The sequence below is a fragment of the Coenobita brevimanus genome, chromosome 84 (assembly GCF_032717465.1).
Source record: "Coenobita brevimanus isolate Jiangsu-jjx chromosome 84, ASM3271746v2, whole genome shotgun sequence".
NCBI lineage: Eukaryota > Metazoa > Arthropoda > Malacostraca > Decapoda > Coenobitidae > Coenobita > Coenobita brevimanus.
The window spans coordinates 41061121-41081990 of record NC_137037.1 but is presented as its reverse complement, the minus strand read 5'-3'; the positions used below and the strand labels follow the sequence as shown (position 1 = coordinate 41081990).

Sequence of the window (20870 nt, the reverse complement as noted above, 5' to 3'; positions counted from 1 at the left end):
GGTGTTTGGTAAGTAGGAGGACTACTGAGAGCAGGCTGTAAAGCTTATGCCCAGAGTCGGACACACACACACACACACACACACACACACACACACACACACACACACACACACACACACACACACACACAAAACTTACTTTGGATACAGTGCTACCATACTTAATCAATCCTGCGAAGGAGGATGGGATCATTTTCGGTAATGCATCCTACGTTGTAGCGCTATAATCAGACTGTGTGTGTGTGTGTGTGTGTGTGTGTGTGTGTGTGTGTGTGTGTGTGTGTGTGTGTGTGTGTGTGTGTGTGTGTGTGTGTGTGTGTGTGCTTGCTTTATCTCCTCCTAGGCTATTTGACTGATTTGAATGGAACTTTCCAAGTGAGTTCGTCGGGTCCCTGGAAAGGTCTTCCATTATATACAATTTTCCACTCATGATTTTTTGAGGATCAGTCCCCGTGGCCAAATAAAAAAATATAATAAATAATGAAAGGAAGGCAGATATTGCTTTGATAAAGTAGTGTATGTTGCACAATGGACACTTACCTGTATTGTGAAAATTAGGGAGTGTGATTCCCCCAGTGGTTCTTCAACAGTCAGCCCCCCTCCCCAAAATTAAAATGATCAGAAATAAAAGAAACTGAGCAGACGGATTTCAACGAAACTTTTCAGGTCAGTTCGGCTGGTTGCTTGATTATGTCCTCCACCACAGAAAAACTTCACCATTATTTTACGGGGTCGGCCCCCCTCCAAAACTTATAAAGGATACAAAATAAGGGAAGGAGGGCAGATTTGACTTTAGTATTATAGCGCATGTTGTACAATGGACTCTCATCCGTAACGGGAGGTTTGGGAAATTGAAGCCCCCAAATGATTTTTATGTCCCAGAGAACATCCCATTAACTTTTGGGACCGATCCGGATCATATTACAGATTCTGGCTCCAGAAAACTCTTTTTGCGAAACCTTAATCAGTGATGAGAAAACCTAACCCATTATGAAGAGTGAATTGGAAATTAAGTTCCCTTGTCGGAGAGATGCGCCCCATTGAGTGCCCCCTCTTGTTTTAAACGACTTTATTCAACTCTTGTACTGAAGGAACTGAATCAGTTTATCTGTCCACCGATATCCAGATGCCCTTATCCTGGAGAAGGTGGTCACAAGCAAATCGCTTCCCTGTCATCCTGTCCTCCGCTGCATTTTGCTCATTTGTCTAATGTTTTAAGCTGTGGTGGATCGATGCTGCCGTACTCATCTTGGACACATGTGCCCCGAGTCCAAAGTTCGAGCCAGCTCTGTAGCGGACATTTAAAGTGGGTGCCGGTAGCATGTTCTTTCATTTGTTTGTGTATGTTCGTACCTTGTTGGTTCTATTGGTGACATGTATTGTGCAGACTCAGACACACATTTCACGGCCAATGCAACACTTCCACATGCATCGCTCTTCCTACTGGCACCCCTTTCCCGTTCATACATCGCCAGCGTGGGGAAGGTTAACATTCTCTTCCGAGCAGTAGGCCGGTCATACAGTGGAAACAATATGACCAGATACAAACAGATATAAATAGTTCGTATGGATACAAAAAACTGAATTGGATATGCACAACAGTATTATTCTTACTGGCAACACTACTTTTATCAAAACTTAACGCTGCAATAATTAAATTCTGGTAGCTAGAAAATATAATATCAACCACAGTGAGCCACTTGAATATCTTTGTGATCTGTAACTGGTTGGTACCGGAATGCAGCAGCAGTGTTGCCCCAGCACGCACTTGCCATGTGATGATTTCAGTTACGACATCTGAGTAATGGGAGCACGCACACACACACACACACACACACACACACACACACACACACACACACACACACACACACACACGCACGCACGCACGCACGCACGCACGCACGCACGCACGCACGCACACACACACACACACACACACACACACACACACACACACACACACACACACACACACACACACACACACACACACACACACATATTGTTGTTCAGTAGTGGGATTTTCAAAGTTATGGTCAGTTCCATGTCGTAGATTATGTTTATCTTTGCAGGAAGACGCAGAGACACAGAAAGATACTGCACTCTCCTTTCTTTCTCCTGCAGAAAACATATAATAAATTACGACAATTTTCCTCTGGCAGCTAAGAGCATTTTAAAGAGATGCGGGAGACGTAGGCTGACTCTGTTTTCTCCTCTCGTTGTCCTTCATACACGAACATCTCCCATTTACCTGAAGGGGGGTTCTTTGTAAACTTATTCCCGTGTGTGTAAAAATAGTGTCAGTTTCACACCAGTCCGATGGCTGTCTTCTCTTTCTTATCCTCCCCCTCCTCCTCCTCCTCCTCCTCATTCTGGAGGAACTAGTTGCCAAAGGAGTTAAAGGAAATTACTTGAGTGGATAACATCCCAGGGGCGCACCCAGGAATACTTCCGGGGGGGGTGGGAGGGCATAAAAATGAAAATTGTGGCTAGAAAAAAATCTAATGCAAGTTACTATTAGTGTTCTTCATTTCTTACAAGGAAGGAAATTTCGGGGAGGGCCATGGCTCCCTTGGCCCCCCCCCCCCAGGGTGCGCCCCTGTAACATCCTGTCTCTATTACCGGTCGGCAAGGGTCTGGTTGCAGGGACAATTTTCTGACGAAAGAGAAATTGAACTGGGCACTCCACAAGGAGTCCTCAGTCCGATGCTTTTCAATATAGTAATGGACAAAATTGCACGCCACACTTTCCCTCTAGGCACGGAGGTAATTATCTGTGCTAATAATATCTTGCTCCATTGCGAATCCCCTTCCATTTTATATGAAACCCTGCAATCAGTTGGAGGTTCTGTGTGTGCACATGGGACTCGTAATCAATGAGTCGAAAACTAGATTTCAGGGGTTAGAGAAGAGATGTAGACTCCCATGTATAAATTCTACTAAACTAGAACGAGTAAGTACCTACAGATACCTCGGGGTCCAGCTTAGCCATCATAAAGGCCCAGAATGCATTAATTACGTTCACAATCAGTGCCTTCCTAGACTTGCACCATTGCGAGTCTTGGCTAATAGAGGAAGAGGAGTTGGCATTCCAGTACTCAGAAGGATGTATATTAGTACTGTTAGGTCTTTGACAGATTACGCAGCCCCTGTCTTGGTACAATAATTATAGTCGAAACAACCTTAAGAAATTGGAAATGGTACAAAATGAGGCAATGAGGATAGTCCTAGGTTGTCCCCAGACAGCAAAAATTGAGGTCATGCGGGCTGAACTGGAACTCCCAAGTATTGTAACCAGGATACTGGAAATTGCGTCACGAACAGTAGTCAGGAAGATTAAATACGGGTCTGAAAGACTAAGACACTCCTTGACGACCTTTCAGAACAGTGCTCGTCCTCCTCCAAACACATCCCTCGGCTGTATGTACAAACTCTTGAACAATTTCAGTGTCATAACTCATTGCATTAATTTAATACAAACACATGGTCGGGCCACCTGGAGTCCTCGTATAGTGACTTTGGACATGGAGAAACTCCACAAGCCCAAGGATCGTTGGCTGCCTTGTGAAATTAAATCCCACTTCATAACAAAGTAGGAGACAACAGATCGTCAACAGACTGTACTGTACACATTTATTGTGACGGGTCTGCAGATGGCACTAAGTCTGGGTGTGGGCTGTTCATTAGGGAGTATGAGTCACTTACTCAGTACGTGGACACTGTAATTTCAAAAAGACTCCCTGACTGTCTTTCTTCCACAAGGGCAGAACTCTATTCGATAGAAGAGGTACCAGGCTGTGTTGTGTCTTTATCTAAGGATGTTTACTTTTTGTGGAAAGTCAAGGAGCTCTGCACGAATTACTGTCTACGACTCCTACAGACTGTGATATTGTCAAAAGATGTCTGTCAACCATCCGGTGTATTGAAAGCACAGGTCCTAAAGTCCACTTCACATGGTTTCCTTCCCATATCGGTATAGACTTCAACGAAAAGGCTGACCACCTAGCTCGCAAGGCTCTGCTTTCGGCCTACAACTCTCCTGATATAATTGCTGAATATAGTTGTGCTACTGTCAAAAACATGATCAGCTCTCTTGTTAGCCAAGACATGACTAGACAGCTTAATGATAGCATAGCGAGTGGCAGCACTAGCTCTCTTCATTATGTATATGTGGCTCAGAATGCTAATGTAACATATGGTCAAAGAGGTGGACTTCGTGACGCTGTTGTTATGAGGCTGAGACTAGGCTACAAATATTATTGGGAATACACCAGAGAAGATCCAGTACCATGCGCTGTGTGTGGGGCGCTGGCGGTACACAAATTGCATCGTTACATAATGGAATGTCCACTAACTGCTAAGTACAGAAACCCACAACCTATGACGCTGACTGAACAAATCACATGGTTAATCAATGAAAAACTTTTACTCCCAATTCTCCGTGAATATCCTGAACATGTATGGTCAGCCAAAAAAGTCGTGTCTTCCTTCCGAACCTTGTAAATATTCGCGAAGATAAGTCGAAGCAGCAGGGATAACTTCACAAGTCTAGCAACTGTGTCACACCAGACGGTGTTGGGGGTGAGTGGTTTGGGGGTGGAGGTGGGATAGTGGAGGATATGTGTACTGCATGGGTTGTTATGTCTAATTTTTCTTTGATATTTGGAATACCCGGTACTTCAGAGAACGGAATAACGGTGGAATACGTTTCATAACAAGTGTTTGGAATTTTTTGAAGTCATGATTATGATAATATAAAACAGCGTTTATTAGTGAGAACATGAATCTCCCCGTCGCCCAATACAGATAACTGAATGAATGTGAAGATATGCTGGTGGGTGTACTCGTATAGCCTGTCTTGGTTCCATCACCTTGCTTAACACGTGTGACTAGGTGTCCCTCACCTCTAATACCAAAACACTATTTACTTTTAGAAACAAATGCTTTTCCGGCTGTTACTGTGAAGGCACGGCATGTCTCTGTCACACCACACATGGTACGATATCCTGTCATATTCAAAAGGTAAACATACAGTAAAAACACAGCTGTCTGTCCTTTATTCCGATGTTATGTGGTTACTTGATACCCAGGGAAGGGAATGTGGCAGGAAGGTGGTGAGGGGGCGGGGTAGCACCTCGTCATTTCTGCTAACACTTGTTTGGCTACACGTTGTAGGCATTATTTTAGGTTGACGATACATTTCACTGTTTACAAGTATTACATCAGGTGCAATATCACATTTAGCACTCTGCAGTGTACTGCTAGAATACATTGCCAACAATAACTACAATACACACATCCTATGCTAGACTACACCGCCAGCAATAACTACAACACTCATCCTCCACTACCCCACCTCCACCCTCAAACCATTCACCCCCACCACCGTCTAGTTTGACACGGTTGCCAGACTTGTGAAGCTACCCCTGCTGCTTTGACTTATCTGCTCAAATATTTACGGGATTCGGAAGGAGGACACGACTTTTTTGGCTGACTGTACCATAATACTAACAAGCACTACATTCTATCTATCTATCTATCTATTGCCAGACGCCTCAATCCCGTTTGGGGTGGCCACAAACAAATCGCCTCCAAGTCGCCCTGTCCCCCGCCATTTCACTGCCCTGCTCCCAACTCACACCCCCCTCTCTCATATACCTCTCCACCCCATCCCTCCATCTCATCCTCGGCCTCCCCCTCCCTCTTCCCCCCTCCACCTCACTCACATACACTCTCTTCGTCAGTCTTTCACCCTCCATCCCTCCACATGGCCAAACCACCTCAGTGTGTTCCTCATAACGCTTCCTATCACATCCACATCCACACCACAACGCTCCTTTATATCCTCATTCGTCAGCCTGTCTCTCCACGTGACTCCACAGGCTCCTCTTAAATAACTCATTTCCACTGCTCTCACTCTTGACTTGTGTCCTTCCAACAATGTCCAAGCTTCACTTCCGTACGTTAGAGTTGGTATCACAATACTGTCATGTAGTAACTTTTTCACTTCCATGCTCACTTCCCTGTTTCTTATCACTGCTTTCAAAGAACCAGCAACCTTTCTTCCCTGCTGTACCCTTTCAAGCACTTCACCCTCCAAACCTCCATCCTTACTCATCACACTACCCAAGTACTTAAACGTACTCACATTTTCCAATTCCTCACCATCCAACCTCGCTGTACATTCACTGACTTCATCTCTCTCAAAGACCATCACTTTACTCTTCCCTACATTCACCTTTAGATTCCGTTTCTTACACACTCTCTCAGACTCATCCACCAAGCCTTGCAGCTCCCCTTCGTCTTCACTCAACAACACAGTATCATCTGCAAACAACAGTACAGGGAGTTTCCAAACACTATCCTCTCTCACCAGGGCCACTCCAACATCCACTACCCTACCTTGTACCTCTTTTATTATCCCATCCATGTACAGATTGAACAACCATGGAGACACGACACATCCCTGTTTCAAACCAACTTTCAAAGAGAAAAATTCACTTAGTTCACCATCCACACGCACTGCAGCCTTTGCACCATCGTACATACTCTTCACAGCATTCAACAACTTCCCATCTATTCCATATATTCTTAACACTTTCCACAATCCTTGTCTATCCACCCTGTCATATGCTTTCTCCAAATCCATGAAAGCCGCAAACAACTTCTTTCCCTTCACTAGAAACTTTTCCACTAAAAATCTAAGAATGAATATCCGATCTACACAACCTCTTCCCTTCCTAAACCCTCCCTGTTCTTCTCCAACTAATTTCTCTGTTCTTTCTCTAACTCTGTCTATAAGTATCCTACCATACACTTTTCCTATTATACTAAGAAGACAAATGCCCTACATTCAGACATGTTTATTTACACTTACAAACATTTGCTATCCTTAGTTCTATCTTACAGAGACCAGCAACATCCATCAATGACTCCGCTACCTAGCAATAGCCGCTAACAACTGCTTCTATGTCAGTGTAAGGAAAAAATACTATTATCCACAAATGAGGGTCATGTACAGACTGCATGATCAACCAAACAGTTGTGATGAAATGAAACTGAAAAGAGAGGTGTAATCTTAGAGGGTGTGTGTGCCTTACGTTACCTAGCCATAGTTCCTGACCAATGCACCGCTTCAAGCCAATGTAAGAAAAACGCTACTGTGCACCAATGAAGAATATGTATAAAATATATGCGCAACAAAAGGAAGTGAAGACCTGAAACGAAGAGCGAGTGTAGTGGTGGGAGAGTGTAGTAGGTGTGATGGTGGTAGAGGGTGTTGTGGCCATCACTCACCGACCTGCTGATAAGGCGATGCTGTCATCACCTTCAGCCAGGACTGGTACTGTTATGTTCACTGTATTCCTTTACTGTTTTTTTTTTCTTTTATGAGGGGAAGGAGGAACCAAAGGCCACGAGCCCGCAATAACTGTACCTTCCAAGAGAAAAACAAAATACAAGAGAGAGCCAAATTCAAGATCCAATCATTTCGAGATGCCTGGACACACTGCGTTTGAAAGACAGGAGATCATAGGAAGCAGGAAATACAGACAGAGGGACACAGTTCCAGAGCTGACCTGTTGCATAAAAGGACTGGGAGTAACGGTTAACTCTTGCATTGGACAGAAAAGGGATGAGAGTTTGCTGATAGACGGGTGCTACGCCCCCGTCGTAGAGGTGGAGGGATGCATGCGGGCAGTTCAGAGGAACAGTGACCATTGCAGTAGGGATAGAAAAGAGATAAAGATGCAACACTGCGGCGAAGAGACAGAGGTTGAAGGGAGTCAGTAAGAGGAAGAGATTTAATGAGACGAAAAGCCTTTGACTCTACCCTATTGAGAAGAGCTGTTTGTTGGGAACTTCCCCACACATGACAGTTGTACTCCACACAGGTGTAAGAACTGAGTCTTTGATGGATTAAAAACAACAAGATTATTTTTATCCCAGTCAGAGATACGAGCCAAGTCAGACATTAGGTGTGCCATAGCCTCATCTCTTGTTTACTGAAGTAACTGCTGAGATGGGCGTTGAGGGAACCGAATGGAAAGGTGAAGAGTTGAGTCATCAGCGTATGAGTGGATAGGGTTAGATGTATAGCTTAGGTCATTGATGAATAAAAGGAAGAGAGACGGTGATGGGACAGAGCTCTGAGGAACACCACTGTTGATAGATCTAGGAGAAGAGCGATGGCTGTCTACAACAGCGGCTATAGAACGACCAGAAAGGAAGCTATAGATGAAGGCACAGATAGAAGGATAGAAACTGTAAGAGGGAAGTTTGGAAATTAAAGATTTATGCCAGACTCGATCGAAAGCCTTTGAGATGTCAAATGCAATGGCAAAGCTTTCGCCAAAGTCACGAAAGGAGGATGACCAGGAGTCTGAAAGGTAGGTGAGAAGATCGCCAGTGGAGCGTCCCTGACGGAACCCATACTGACGATCAGAAAGTTGTGATAGGAAAGATGCTTTAAAATTTTTCTATTAAGAATTGACTCGAAAACTTTTGAGATACAGGATGTAAAGCAATTGGACGATAGTTAGAGGGTTGGGAATGGTCACCCTTCTTTGGGACTAGCTGAATGGGAGTAAACTTCCAACAAGAAGGAAAGGTATAAGTTGATAGACAAAGGCGAAAGAGTTTGCCTAGGCAGGGTGTAAGCACAGAAGCACAGTTCTTGAGAACAACAGGAGGGACTCCATCAGGCCCATATGCCTTGTTAGTATTGAGACCAGTGATGGCCGAAAATACATCAGCTGAAGAAATTTTAATGTCAGCCATGAGGAAGTCAGAGGGAGGAAGCGATGAAGGAACAGCACCGAAATCGTCTAAGGTGGAATTGGAGGAGAAAGTCTGAGCGAAGAGATCTACTTTATTAGTAGAAGAAATAGCTACAGAACCATCAGAGTAGAATAGAGGTGGGAAGGATGATGAGGTAAAGTTGTTAGAAAGGTTTTTGGCAAGGTGCCAGAAGGAGACGGAAGAATTTGAGTTGGAGAGTTGAAAGCATTTAGTATGGATGAAATTATTTTTAGCAGAGCGAAGAACAAATTTAGTACGATTTCGGGCAGAAGCGTATAAAAGATGTGATTCAGGGGTGGGTTGGCTCCGGTACCTTTTATAGGCCCTCTCCTTGTTGCGGACAGCATTAGAACAAGCGTGATTAAACCAAGGCTTTCTTGCATTAGTCACAGGATATGAGAAAGGAATGTATGGTTTCATGCCCGAGAGAATAACCTCCGTAATGTGCAAGGCACACTCAGATGGCTTCCGGCCATGGAAGCAATAATCATTCCAGGGAAAATCAAAGAAGTACTGCCTGAGGGCCTCCCAATCTGCAGTTTCAAAGTGCCACAGACAACATTTCTTTGAAGGGTCCACATGCCGTACTGGAGCGACAGGACAGGTTAAGGTGACAAGGTTGTGATCGGAGGAGCCCAACGTAGAGAAAAGATTAACAGTGTAAGTAGAAGGATTAGTTGTAAGGAAGAGGTCAAGTATGTTGGAGCTCTCTCCAAGGCGGTCTGGGATACGGGTAGGGTGCTGTACCAGCTGCTCTAGGTCATTAAGGATAGAAAAGATGTAGGCTTGTTCACCAGGTGGATCAGTGAAAGGAGAGGAGAGCACAAGGTGGTGGTGAACATGGAAATCTCCTAGAATGAAGATATCAGAGAAAGGAAAAATGGATAGAATGTGTTCCATCGTAGAAGTAAGATAGTCGAAGAATTTCTGATAGTCAGTAGAATTAGGGGATAGGTAAACAGCACAGATATATTTAGTCAGAGAATGACAGGAAAGCCGAAGCCAGAGTGTAGAGAATTCTGAAGAATCGAGTTCAGGAATACGAGAGCAAGATAAGTCGTTGCGTATATATGCACAACTGCCACCTTTGGCTTTGAAATGAGTATAAAGTAGGAGGATACTGAAAAGGGTTTTCTGTCAGTTGCCTCAGACAGCTGAGTCTCAGTTAAAAGAAGGTGAGGTTTAAAGGAGGAGAGGTGGTGCTCAACAGAGGGAAAGTTGGAGGAAAGACCACTAATGTTGCAGAAATGAAGAAGAAGTGAGTCAGACAGTGAGTCTAATACTACCCCTTACTCCTGTATGTAATACATCTTACGAATGCCTCTGTATTTCATAACATTGAGTGTAACTTATTTTTCTCAAAGGGCATGTGGCTACACCCAAAAACCACGGTGTGGCCACACCAACGAATGTCCAATCACTAACTGTATGTAACTGTATCGGCTGAAGAATGTGTGTGGCACGACCCACCACCTTTGTTGTATTAGCGCTCTGTACCCTTTACAAAAATAAATATTTCAAATCAGTTCAATTCTTCTTCTTCTGTAGTGACTTTCTTTGTCTTCAGCCTCTTCTTTTTCATCTTCTGTTGTGACTTTCTTCCTTCTCTCTAGCCTTTTCTTTTTCTTCTTCTGTAGTGACTTTCTTCTTCTTCAGTTTCCTTTTCTTCTTTTGTAGTAACTTTTTCTTCTACTTCTTCTTCGTCTTCTCTTCGCGTAGTGGCTTTTCTACTTCCACTTCTTCTTCGTCTACTCTTCGTGTAATGACTTTTCTTTTTCTACTTCTTCTTCTTCTCTTCGGGAAGTGACTTTTTTTCTTCTACTTCTTCGTCTTCTCTTCGTGTAGTGACTTTTCTTCTTCTTGTTCTTCTTCGTATTCTTGTTCTTGTTCTTCTATTCTATTTTCTTCTTGTTCTTCTATTCTATTTTCTTCTTGTTCTTCTATTCTTCTTTTCTTCTTGATCTTGTTCTTTTCTTCTTGTTCTTCTTTTCTTCTTGTTCTTCTTCTTTTCTTCTTGTTCTTCTTCTTTACTTCTTGTTCTTCTTTTCTTCTTGTTCTTATCCTCTTGTTCTTCTTTTCTTCTTATTCATTTCCCCTTGCTCTTATCTTCTTGTTCTTCTTCTCTTTTCATGTTTTTGTTCTTTTCTTCTTCTTCTTCTTCTTCTCTCTCTCTCTCTCTCTCTCTCTCTCTCTCTCTCTCTCTCTCTCTCTCTCCGGACGGCTTTACTCAGCTGATTTGAGACATTTCAAACAAGACTGGCTAGATAATTTGGCTGTCACTCACCTCTCCACTATTAGGGTGGTCTCATAAACAGAACAAAATCGTCTGGTGGCACAAAGAGTTAACTGCACAATACGTAATCGAGGTCGAGAGGTCATGTGGAGAGGATGGAGAGTGAGAGACTGACGATGAGAGTGTATGTAAGTGAGGTGGAGGGGGGGAGAGGGAGGGGGAGGCCAAGGATGAAATGGAGGGATGGAGTGGAGAGGTATATGAGAGAGGGTGGTGTGAGCTGGGAGCAGGGCAGTGAAATGGCGACATGGAGGTAAGTTGTTTGTGGCCACCCCTTATGGAATTAAGGTGTCTGGCAACAGATAGACAGACAGACTAAATAAATTATGCAAAACGATTCATGAAGAAAGAATCTGAATAATGACGTATTTTGTGTGTGTATCTTTCAAGAGTTCAGCTTTTACCAATAACATCTTAGTTTAAATTGTTATTACGAAGACACACCTTCTTTATTATTATTATTATTATTAAAATGAAGGCTGTCAAAGGTTCACTGTTTGCGGCGTTGGAAGTTTTATCCCTCTAGCAGCGAACTGAGAATTTTTGTCATGTTTTGGCTGAGGCTTCCAACTTTCCAAGCGTCAAGGGTGATGGAGAGGGACGCCTTTATGTGTTGCACCGATGACCAAGCAATGGAGCTGTCAGGTTATACAAACGTCCCTCAATCCCCTCCCTATCTCCCGCAAGGAGGATAGCGAACTATGGTAAAAGGGTAACTTTGTCCTACAGTTCACTCGTTTCACGTTCAAATGAGCGTGGAGTTGCAACTACACCTACCAATATGCTCAAGATAATGTAAGGCAACAGAAATGTAAAAAGAAAAAAAAATACTGGGAATAAGCCATCGTATTTACTGCAGCTTATGGCGACAGATTCTATTCAGCTAAAAGATTACTGCTGCTAAAGTTTGAAAATATATAAACTAAACCGAAAATGGTGTCTGTCAAACACCAACAGACTCAGTATTAGCCACAGCACAGGACAGCCTACCATCAGGACAGCGTACCATACTGAGCCTTGACACTCAATGCACGGAGAATTTTCCATCGGTATATTGCATGCTTAATCCATTCACTTCAATGACGTATATAGATCTTTCTGACTTACGACGGTTTTACTCAGTTTTTGATTGATTTATCGAACTGGAGGAGTGGTATGTAACCTTCATTAACATGATGTCTTTCCCACGTTGCATGAAATTGCCCGGGGATAGCTAGAGTAAAGAATAAAATATATCATTAGACTGAAGGTGTTATTTAAAAGAGATATCTCGGTTAGTAAACTACGACTTGCACAAACTATGATGTGCTGGAAGGACAGGGTGAGGGTGGGGACTGAGGGGGTAAGTGAATAATGAGCCCTAAATCAACGGGCTGTGTCTTTACCACAACCAAAGGTAGTTACTTTGACATGACATTCACCCGTTGTAATGCGTGGGGGAACATAAATGAATCATTAAATAATAATTTGGTGCCGCAACAACTCTGTCATAAGGCACCAAAAAACTTTCAGACCTTCACACCAGAACAAAATGAATTTCTGCTTCCAAGAATAAACAACTCAGAAACGGCAAAAAGTAAAAAAATAAAGCTATGAAAGATGGAGAAGAGCCGCTTCTTCCAGAAAGGCTGCAGAAGCAGGTGATGGGGAGAAGAGGCTTCAAACCATGAAATTCCATAGGTTTGGCCTTTAACACAGGCGTATCAACTGTGCAGAGCAGCAAAAACAAACTGTGATGAAAGTGAAACTACAGTATCTCACTGTGTACCAGAGGATCTACGCATTGGTTCCCTCGGTAAATGGTAGGATGCTTTGGTCTTAACATCATTCTGCCTCTGGGTCCATCACAGGTTGTGGATGCCATACTTTGGTAACAGGCCATATTTACCTGTGCAATTTTAACAACACAATGTGCCTATCGTTAAGTTCGAGCACCATAATCCCCATTATTCCCTGGTCCACCACGGATATCAATAAATGGGCCACATTTGGCTGTGCTATTATACATGCACATTACCTAAAGGGCCACTGCTATTGATTTTCAGAGTCTAAGTCCTCCCATCCTCCACCCTCCATCTCCACCACTTAGCACAGCTTGCAGACAACATCCCATCTCTAAATGTGCAGTTACATATACAAAGTAACACTGTGGGAAAAGCCCGATCTATTGACTTTCTTATTTCCATATGGTATGCTGTCCACCAAAATAATAGTATCAGCTGGGGATATACTGGTGTTTGGCAGTCAGTAAGCAGAATGGATTTAGTTATGCATGGTTTCAAAGGAAATGCATCACTTCCCAGAAAAATGCTTTAGTGGCTACAGGAGTGGTTACTCTTCACTGAAACTTGTCATTAAATACCGAATGAAGTTAAAGAGGAGCTTGTTGTAAGTCATTAATTATTGTGAAAGGATGAGCACTACGGAGACAGTGAATGAAACAATATTAAGTGAACAGGAAAAACTTGTTTTAGAGAACCATGAAACCGAACCCAATGGAATTATATCAGCCTCTACTGTGGCCTGTGAAGAACCAACGGAGGGCCAAATTGATGCTCCTGATGGCGGCTGGGGCTGGGTCATCACCACCGCATCTTTTATTGCCATGGTCAGATTTAATTTCAGTGCGACTAAGTACTCGAAACTACTTTGTTATTCTAGGTATCTGCTATGTATATAATTTTTGCCTTAAAAGGATAGGGAACATATTTTACATGGTGGTACAAAAAACAATTTGGCACAGTCGAACCTGGAACAGTAACAGCATGCAGTGGAGGTTTGGTAGTTGGTACATCTTAGACTCTTCATGCATTCACATATTTGTTGGTAGCAGTCATATGATTGAATGGGGCTACCAATTATAGCTGAAATGTCCAAGAAAGATGCATAAATGTGGAAACCTTGCGAACCACTGGACACTGCTGTCACAAGTTCAAATGTGGCATATTGTGCATTCTGATTCATTCACATAGTATTCTCAAAGTGGCTACGCTTTCAGATCCTGGCCACCATTCCACAACTCAGCTTCGGAATACTGTACTCACGCTTCCTCCTGGATTTGGGAACCTCAACCACCATGACTGCCTGGATCAACAATCTGGCTCTGGTTCTCTCAGGCTGCTTCACGTACCTACTTGGTCCTTTGGTCAATGAGTTTGGCTGGAGGAAAGTTGGCATTGTGGCGAGTCTGGTGTATGGTGTAGGGATAATTTTGTCAGCATTCGCCACCTCAGCCTGGTCTCTTCTCTTTTCTTTCTCATTACTAGTAGGCAAGTATTATTATGCTTCCATTTAATTCAGCTTCAACAAAGTTTTCCTGTGTTGCAGATTAAAACAATTGAGCACACACGCACTCACATTACGTTGGAAACTGTAGTAAAAATTTGCGCAATGTTTTTCATCATGTTGGCTTGGCTAATTCGATGACGTCACAATCTGGCCTGAATGGAGCGAGCGCTCTGACCGATGGAGTGGGGAAAAAGAGTGTGGCTTACCTCTCCCCGCGATATACTTCTATTGATTTGTGTATCTATTTGTCCATCTGTCTATCTGTATCTATGTTTATTGAGCACAGTAAGGAAACTTTGCACAACTCAGGCAAATACCCGCCTTCTTTATCCAGTCCAGCCAATCAGAATCTCCCTCTATACCCGCCAGCCAATCAGATATCCCGTTTTTACTGCCCACCCATGCACCATAGTGACACCCCGACCACGCCCATCTCGTTACTGGTGGATTGAAATTTGGTACACTCCGTTTCAGTTTGATACACTCACTTTCATTTTTTTTTTTTCCCATTTTCTAAAACTTTAAGTTTGGATGCTTTTGATACCGATATTATTCTCCCTTTTTTTCTTTCTTCCTTCTTCCTTCTCTTCCCATTCATCCTTTGCTTTCTTCCTCCTCCATTCATGTTCTTCTTTGTGTAATCTGATAAAAAACTAGGGCGTTATATGGTCAAAAAAATTGTGAAAGATGTAAAGATGTGTACACAGAAAATGTGTTTGACTTTCTTTAAGGAAAATGGCATGCTAGTTAGTGAATTTCGAGCGCGCCGATGCCTTTATCTGGTCATTTCCCCATCATTCTTCTAAACAACCTGCCTCCATCTGCGTGTCATTATGATGACTCTGCACTGCTTGACTGGAAGAAGCATTCTGTGGTATCCAGCAGGCCTGCAGTAACCGATATGTGCTGGCTTCCAAACAGGTAGCTATCTCAAGGGTTGTGCCGGATCCTATACATGATTGAGTGAGGAATTCACACCAGACTTTGAAACCAACTGGTCCTAATTTGGTCCATGAAAGCTGACAAACGCTCCTTTTTGTGTTCCCAGGCATGCGTCAGTCACCATGAGACTGTGGTAGCGTGAGGTTGTATGCAAATGCTAATTCTGTATTGTGTAATAGGTATACTGGGGTGGATAATGAAATAAGTGTGAGAAAAGGGTAAATGTAATGAGCTTGTTATGAATAAGTTTTGTATGTAAATTTCAGGGTTTGTGAATACTAGAAATGTAATAAGAGAAAGCATGATGTACTGTAAAATTTATGTAATACATGATGGTATATTTTCATGTTGCACTTGAATATTTCACCACCAGTATATTTACCTAATACTTAATATTATTTCAGGCTGCTCTGTGGAGGTTATAACACATACAATGCTACTAGTGGTACCTCACTACTTCCACCGCTGGAGGAGTGTGGCCAATGCTATCATGATGTCTGGGCCATGTGCTGGCCAAATCCTGATGCCACCATTAATCACATTCCTGCAGGAGGAGTACAGCTACAAAGGTGCCACTCTCATCATTGGGGCTCTTGCCCTTAACTGTTGTGCTGCAGCCATGGTCTTCCACCCCATAGAGTGGCACTGCAAAACGTCCACTCACATTACTTCAGTGACTGCAAGTAAAATAGCAGCTGAGACCAAAGACATCTCTGAATCTGTCAGTTGTTTAAGGAGAATACTACGCAAAGCTGTTCACAATATGAGATTCCTTAAGTCACCCAGTGTCGTTCTTATCACTCTCATCATAGGCACTGGTGTAACTACAATTTTGAATGTTTTCACTCTGGTTCCCTTTGCGATGGAGCGATCAGGGTTCAGCCAGCAAGAGTCCTCACTTTGCCTGTCAGTGGCCGGTGGGTGCAACCTGATCGCCAGAATGATCACTGCCCTCCTTAGCTGCCTCCCCAGGCTGCGGGCACGACCCGTCTTCTTGTCTGGCACAGTCCTAATGGCTTGTAGTATAATTGGTAAGGTCACACCATCATGTACAGTACATATACGTAAATGTGTGTATGTGCATGAAGCTTAATCTATGTGGATGCTAAAGCTAAAGTTATCCCTGACGCATTAAAGGCTATATTACTTATTGCTACTCTGTTCTGTTTTGTCAGGCATTGCCATTATGCGAACACCTGTCTTGGCCAAGGGTCCGCGTAAATGACTGACAAAAAAAGAAAAAAAAAAGAAAAAAAAGAGGCAATGAAAGGACTAAATTCTGTATAATATCTGCATTAGTGTCCACAGTGGATTTGTCCACACTGAAAGCTTTGCACTCTTCGACATTATAATTCACTGGCCAATCCTCTGACCATTTGTACAGCATAACAAACTCCCATTGAAGGCTATCTCAGTCGGATGTCGAGATAGCAATACCCTAAGTACTAGTTTCACGGGCAACTTTACTAAGAGCGTTTGTATACATATGTTTATACATACTGTATAGTTTATATATATTTAACTGTAAATACATTTGTATGTATATACATAATTTAAGTTTTTCATTGTCTGTCTCTAACGCTTTGGCCTTAAAGGCTCCCCTTCCACCTCTCTCTCTCTGTCTGTCTGTCTCTCCCATTCCTTATCATAAACGGTTATCTCTATCTCTAGCGCATTATCATGAATGGTTTTCCCCACTCTAAAATTCTTTAGCATAGACCGTTCCCCCTCCCCATCTCTCATCCTTTAGCATCTTTAGCATAAATGGCCCCGTCCCCTCTCGCTAATTCTTAAGGATAGGCTGTTTCTCCATTCCTCCCGCCCTCTCTCTAATCCCTTAACACAGACATAACCAACCTGCAGCCCATCGAACCGCGTGTTATTTTCATAAAATTTCGCCCATCGATCACAAATATGCGAGCAACGCAACGTTTTAGTACTTTGAGCCATCAAAAATTCATTTGGTAAGACTCCTTGATTTTCTGCTCTGAATCATGTTTAGAATTATCACTAACTGTAAATACGAAAAACTATCATCACATCTTTATGATCCATATTTTTATTTGTATGAATGTATGTATGTATGTATTTATCTGCCTGCCAGCCCGCGTGCCTCCCTGGCTGATTGCCTGTGTCTGTTATATATATATATATATATATATATATATATATATATATATATATATATACTGTATATATCATACAGTATCATCATCATCATCATCATCACCATCATCATCATTAGCATCAGCAGCCATTGCAAGTCCACTGTCGAACAATGGCCTCCCCCAAACTTTCCAAGAATTCCTTGACTGAGCCAATCTCTGCCACGTTTTGCATGTAAACTCCATCTCATCTCTCCACCTTCTGTCTGGCCTTTTTCTGCTACTGTTACAATCTCTTGGAGTCCAGTCACTCACCCTCTTGCTCCGTCGGTTTTCTCCTATTCCCGCTAGATGACCTGCCCACCTCTATTTCTCTTCTTTTATAATTTCTATAATGTCTTTGACTTAAATCTACAGTACGCTCTCACCCAAGTTGAATTTTTCCTGTCTCTTAAAGACATTCCCAGCACTGACCTTTCCACTGCTCTTTGAAAACGGATTAGTTATTTTTCACCGATTTTGTCAGTTTCCAGTCTCATAACTGTACGTCATAGCTGGGATTATAATTTCGTTATATTCTTTTCGTTTCATGCATACTGTCAAGCTACTTTTCATGATGCCTCTATGTTAACCGAAAGCATTCCATCCAATTGTAATGCGTCTTTTTATTTCGCTATCATGGTCTTAGGTGAGTTTTAGTATTGCCCCGAGTGACTGTACTCGACTTCTTCAAGAATTTGTTCTTTTATTCAGATGACACTCTCTGATGTTTTTGGACTATACATTAATTTTGCTTCGGTTCATTTTTAACCCAACATCGAGACTTTCTCTATTTACGTCATTTAACATTTCTTGCGATGTCTCTGCTGTTTCTGAGATTAGGACAGTGTCATCTGCAAATCTTAAATGGCTTAGGTTTTCTCCATCTATGTTTACTAATCTGTTCTCCCAGTCTAGCTTTCTGACAATGCTTTCTAGGCTTGCTGTAAATACTTCTGGTGAAACTGCATCTTCCTGATATACTCCCTTTTCAATACTCATTTTTTCTGAGTCTTTATGTAATTTAACTATAGCAGTTCCCTCTTTATATACGTTTTCAAGCAGTTTTACAATATTCTCATTTACTTCTTGTTCCCCCAATGAATTTATAATTGCCATGTGCTATACTGAGTAGAAAGCGTTTTCGTAATCAACAAAACCCAAGCACAGTCGTTAACTATATTTTGTAGTTTTCTCAATTAGGTGATTCATTGTGTGTAGATGATCAGTAGTCGAATACCCGCGTCGGTATCCCGGCTGTCTACGAGATTGGTTTTCTTACAAATTTATTGTTGTTCTGTTCGTAATGTAACAACTGAAATGAAACTTAAATTAATCACAGTCCTGGCCGAGATTCGATCCCGGTCCTTCGCACTTCATACGCGCGCACGTTACCACTGAGCCAAAGAGAGGATCCCCGCTTTGCATCTAGGCAACGCGGGCTTTTATACACCCCATTACAGTAAGGACTAGTAAAGAGTTTCTAAGTAACAGCAAACAAGCTTATGAGTCAATAGTCACTAAGGTCTTCTGAGTCTCCTTTTTTGTAAAGTAAAATAATTATTGCGTTACATCATATTTTGGGAATTTTCTTCCTTTTTATACATGGTAAATACGTGGGCGAGCATGTTTTGTAGATCTACATCCGACAGTAAATCTGCTACTCTTCCATATTCTCCTGGGGCCTTCCCTCTTTTCATATTTTTAAGAGAAATGTTAATGTTGTCTGGTGTTACCTCAGGTATTTCACTTGTGTCAACTGAAAAGTTAGCTATTGGTTGCTATAGTCTTTGATGCATACAGTCCGTAAAATTCTTGAACTCTCTTCACCATCCTATTTCTGCACTTAATAACTTCATCGTTTTTGTTTTTCAGTGATATAATTTGCTTTCCTAGTGCTGTTTTACATCGGACCTGTTTCAGACTTTTTCCTTTTTTTTTATGCTTTTTTTTTTTTCCTGATCCATGTTTTTCTCCTTTTTCTTCTCTCTGTCACTTGTTAATAAGTTTATGCAGTTCTGCTCCTTCTGTTTCATCTGTCTGTGTTTACTTTCATCTCTTTTATTCTTTTCATGAGCACCAGGGTCATTTTTGAATACTTGTTGGCATTGGTTGTATTAGCTTTCCCTACTGCCTCCACTGATTCTCTTAGCATTATTGTTTGTCATTCAGCTCATCAGTGTCACACTCATCATAACTTAGAGCCTGAAATCTGTTTGCTATTTCTAGCTGAAAGGTTGCTTTGTTTTTGCTCGCTTTTGTTGGACATATCTTTTTATTCTGAATCAGCTTTGTTTCACTCCTGGAACTGAATCTAGCTGTGCAATCCACCATTCTAAGGTCACTTCTTATATCTAGCCTACTCTGTAGATAACTGTGACACATATGATCGTGTTATTTTTATCAACTATAAAGAAATTGACTTCATTCTTTGTTTCTCCATTTGGACTTCTGCAAGTTCATTTTCTTCCACCACTCCCTTTTTTGTGAAAATGTATTAATTATTCTCACGTTATACATTTTAGTAAAATTTACCACCATTTCACCTGTCATTCCTTTCTTCCACTTTGAATTTTGCCATATATGGTTCCCCATTTTTCGATTTCCCAATTTTTGAACTGAAGTCTCCCATGAGTATAGTATATCTGGTACTGTCTTCTTCCATAATCTGGGAGGTCATTGAATGTTTATATTTCTTCACACACACACACACACACACACACACACACACACACACACACACACACATATATATATATATATACATATATAAAGATCAGTTCATTTCAAGATGCCTGGGCACACTGTGTTTAAAAGACTGGAGGTCATACGAAGTACCAGTAAGAAATACTGACAGAGGAGAATAGTTCCACAGTTAACCTGTTGCATACATGATGGACTGGGATTAAGAGTTAACTCTTTCATCAGAGAGATGAACAGACAAGGGATGAGAGTTTGTTGCTACACTGATTCCACCCGCCTGCTGTTCTTACCTAATTCTTACCTATTTGTACCTTTACAGGAATGAGTGAAGCTCATACTGTCCCATGTATTAAACCATTTTTATAATACACATTTTTAAATTTATGAATAGTTTTGGCACACCCTATTTCATTCAGTAGTACATTCCACTGATCAATTGCCCTATTTGGGAAACTGAATTTCCTTACGTCTTTATCGCCCCCCTTTTTATGTTTTTTTTTTTTCCAGTGTCCTCTTATGTCTATTTTCTCTTTCCCTGAGACGCATGTATATAGAATAATCCTCTTATTTTCCTTTTCTTCTGTGGTGCTGGTAGATTCAATTTTTATAGTCTTTCTTTGTAGCTCAGATCCCTTAAGCTTTGTACCCATCTTGTAGCGGTCCTTTGTACTTTTTCAGTCTTATCTATGTGTTTTTTG

At 41.9% G+C, this 20870-nt stretch overlaps 1 protein-coding gene across 1 annotated transcript in view; it reads left to right on the top strand.

The window, feature by feature from the left end:
- The window catches only part of LOC145410142 (monocarboxylate transporter 9-like), a 59774-nt gene extending 44307 nt beyond the window's left edge, over positions 1-15467 (top strand). The window contains exons 2-4 of the mRNA XM_080280340.1: positions 13508-13703; positions 14094-14294; positions 15432-15467. Of these exons, the coding sequence (XP_080136466.1) occupies positions 13508-13703; positions 14094-14294; positions 15432-15467 (433 nt within the window). The remainder of the gene's footprint in view (positions 1-13507; positions 13704-14093; positions 14295-15431) is intronic.
- Positions 15468-20870: the final 5403 nt, after the last annotated feature.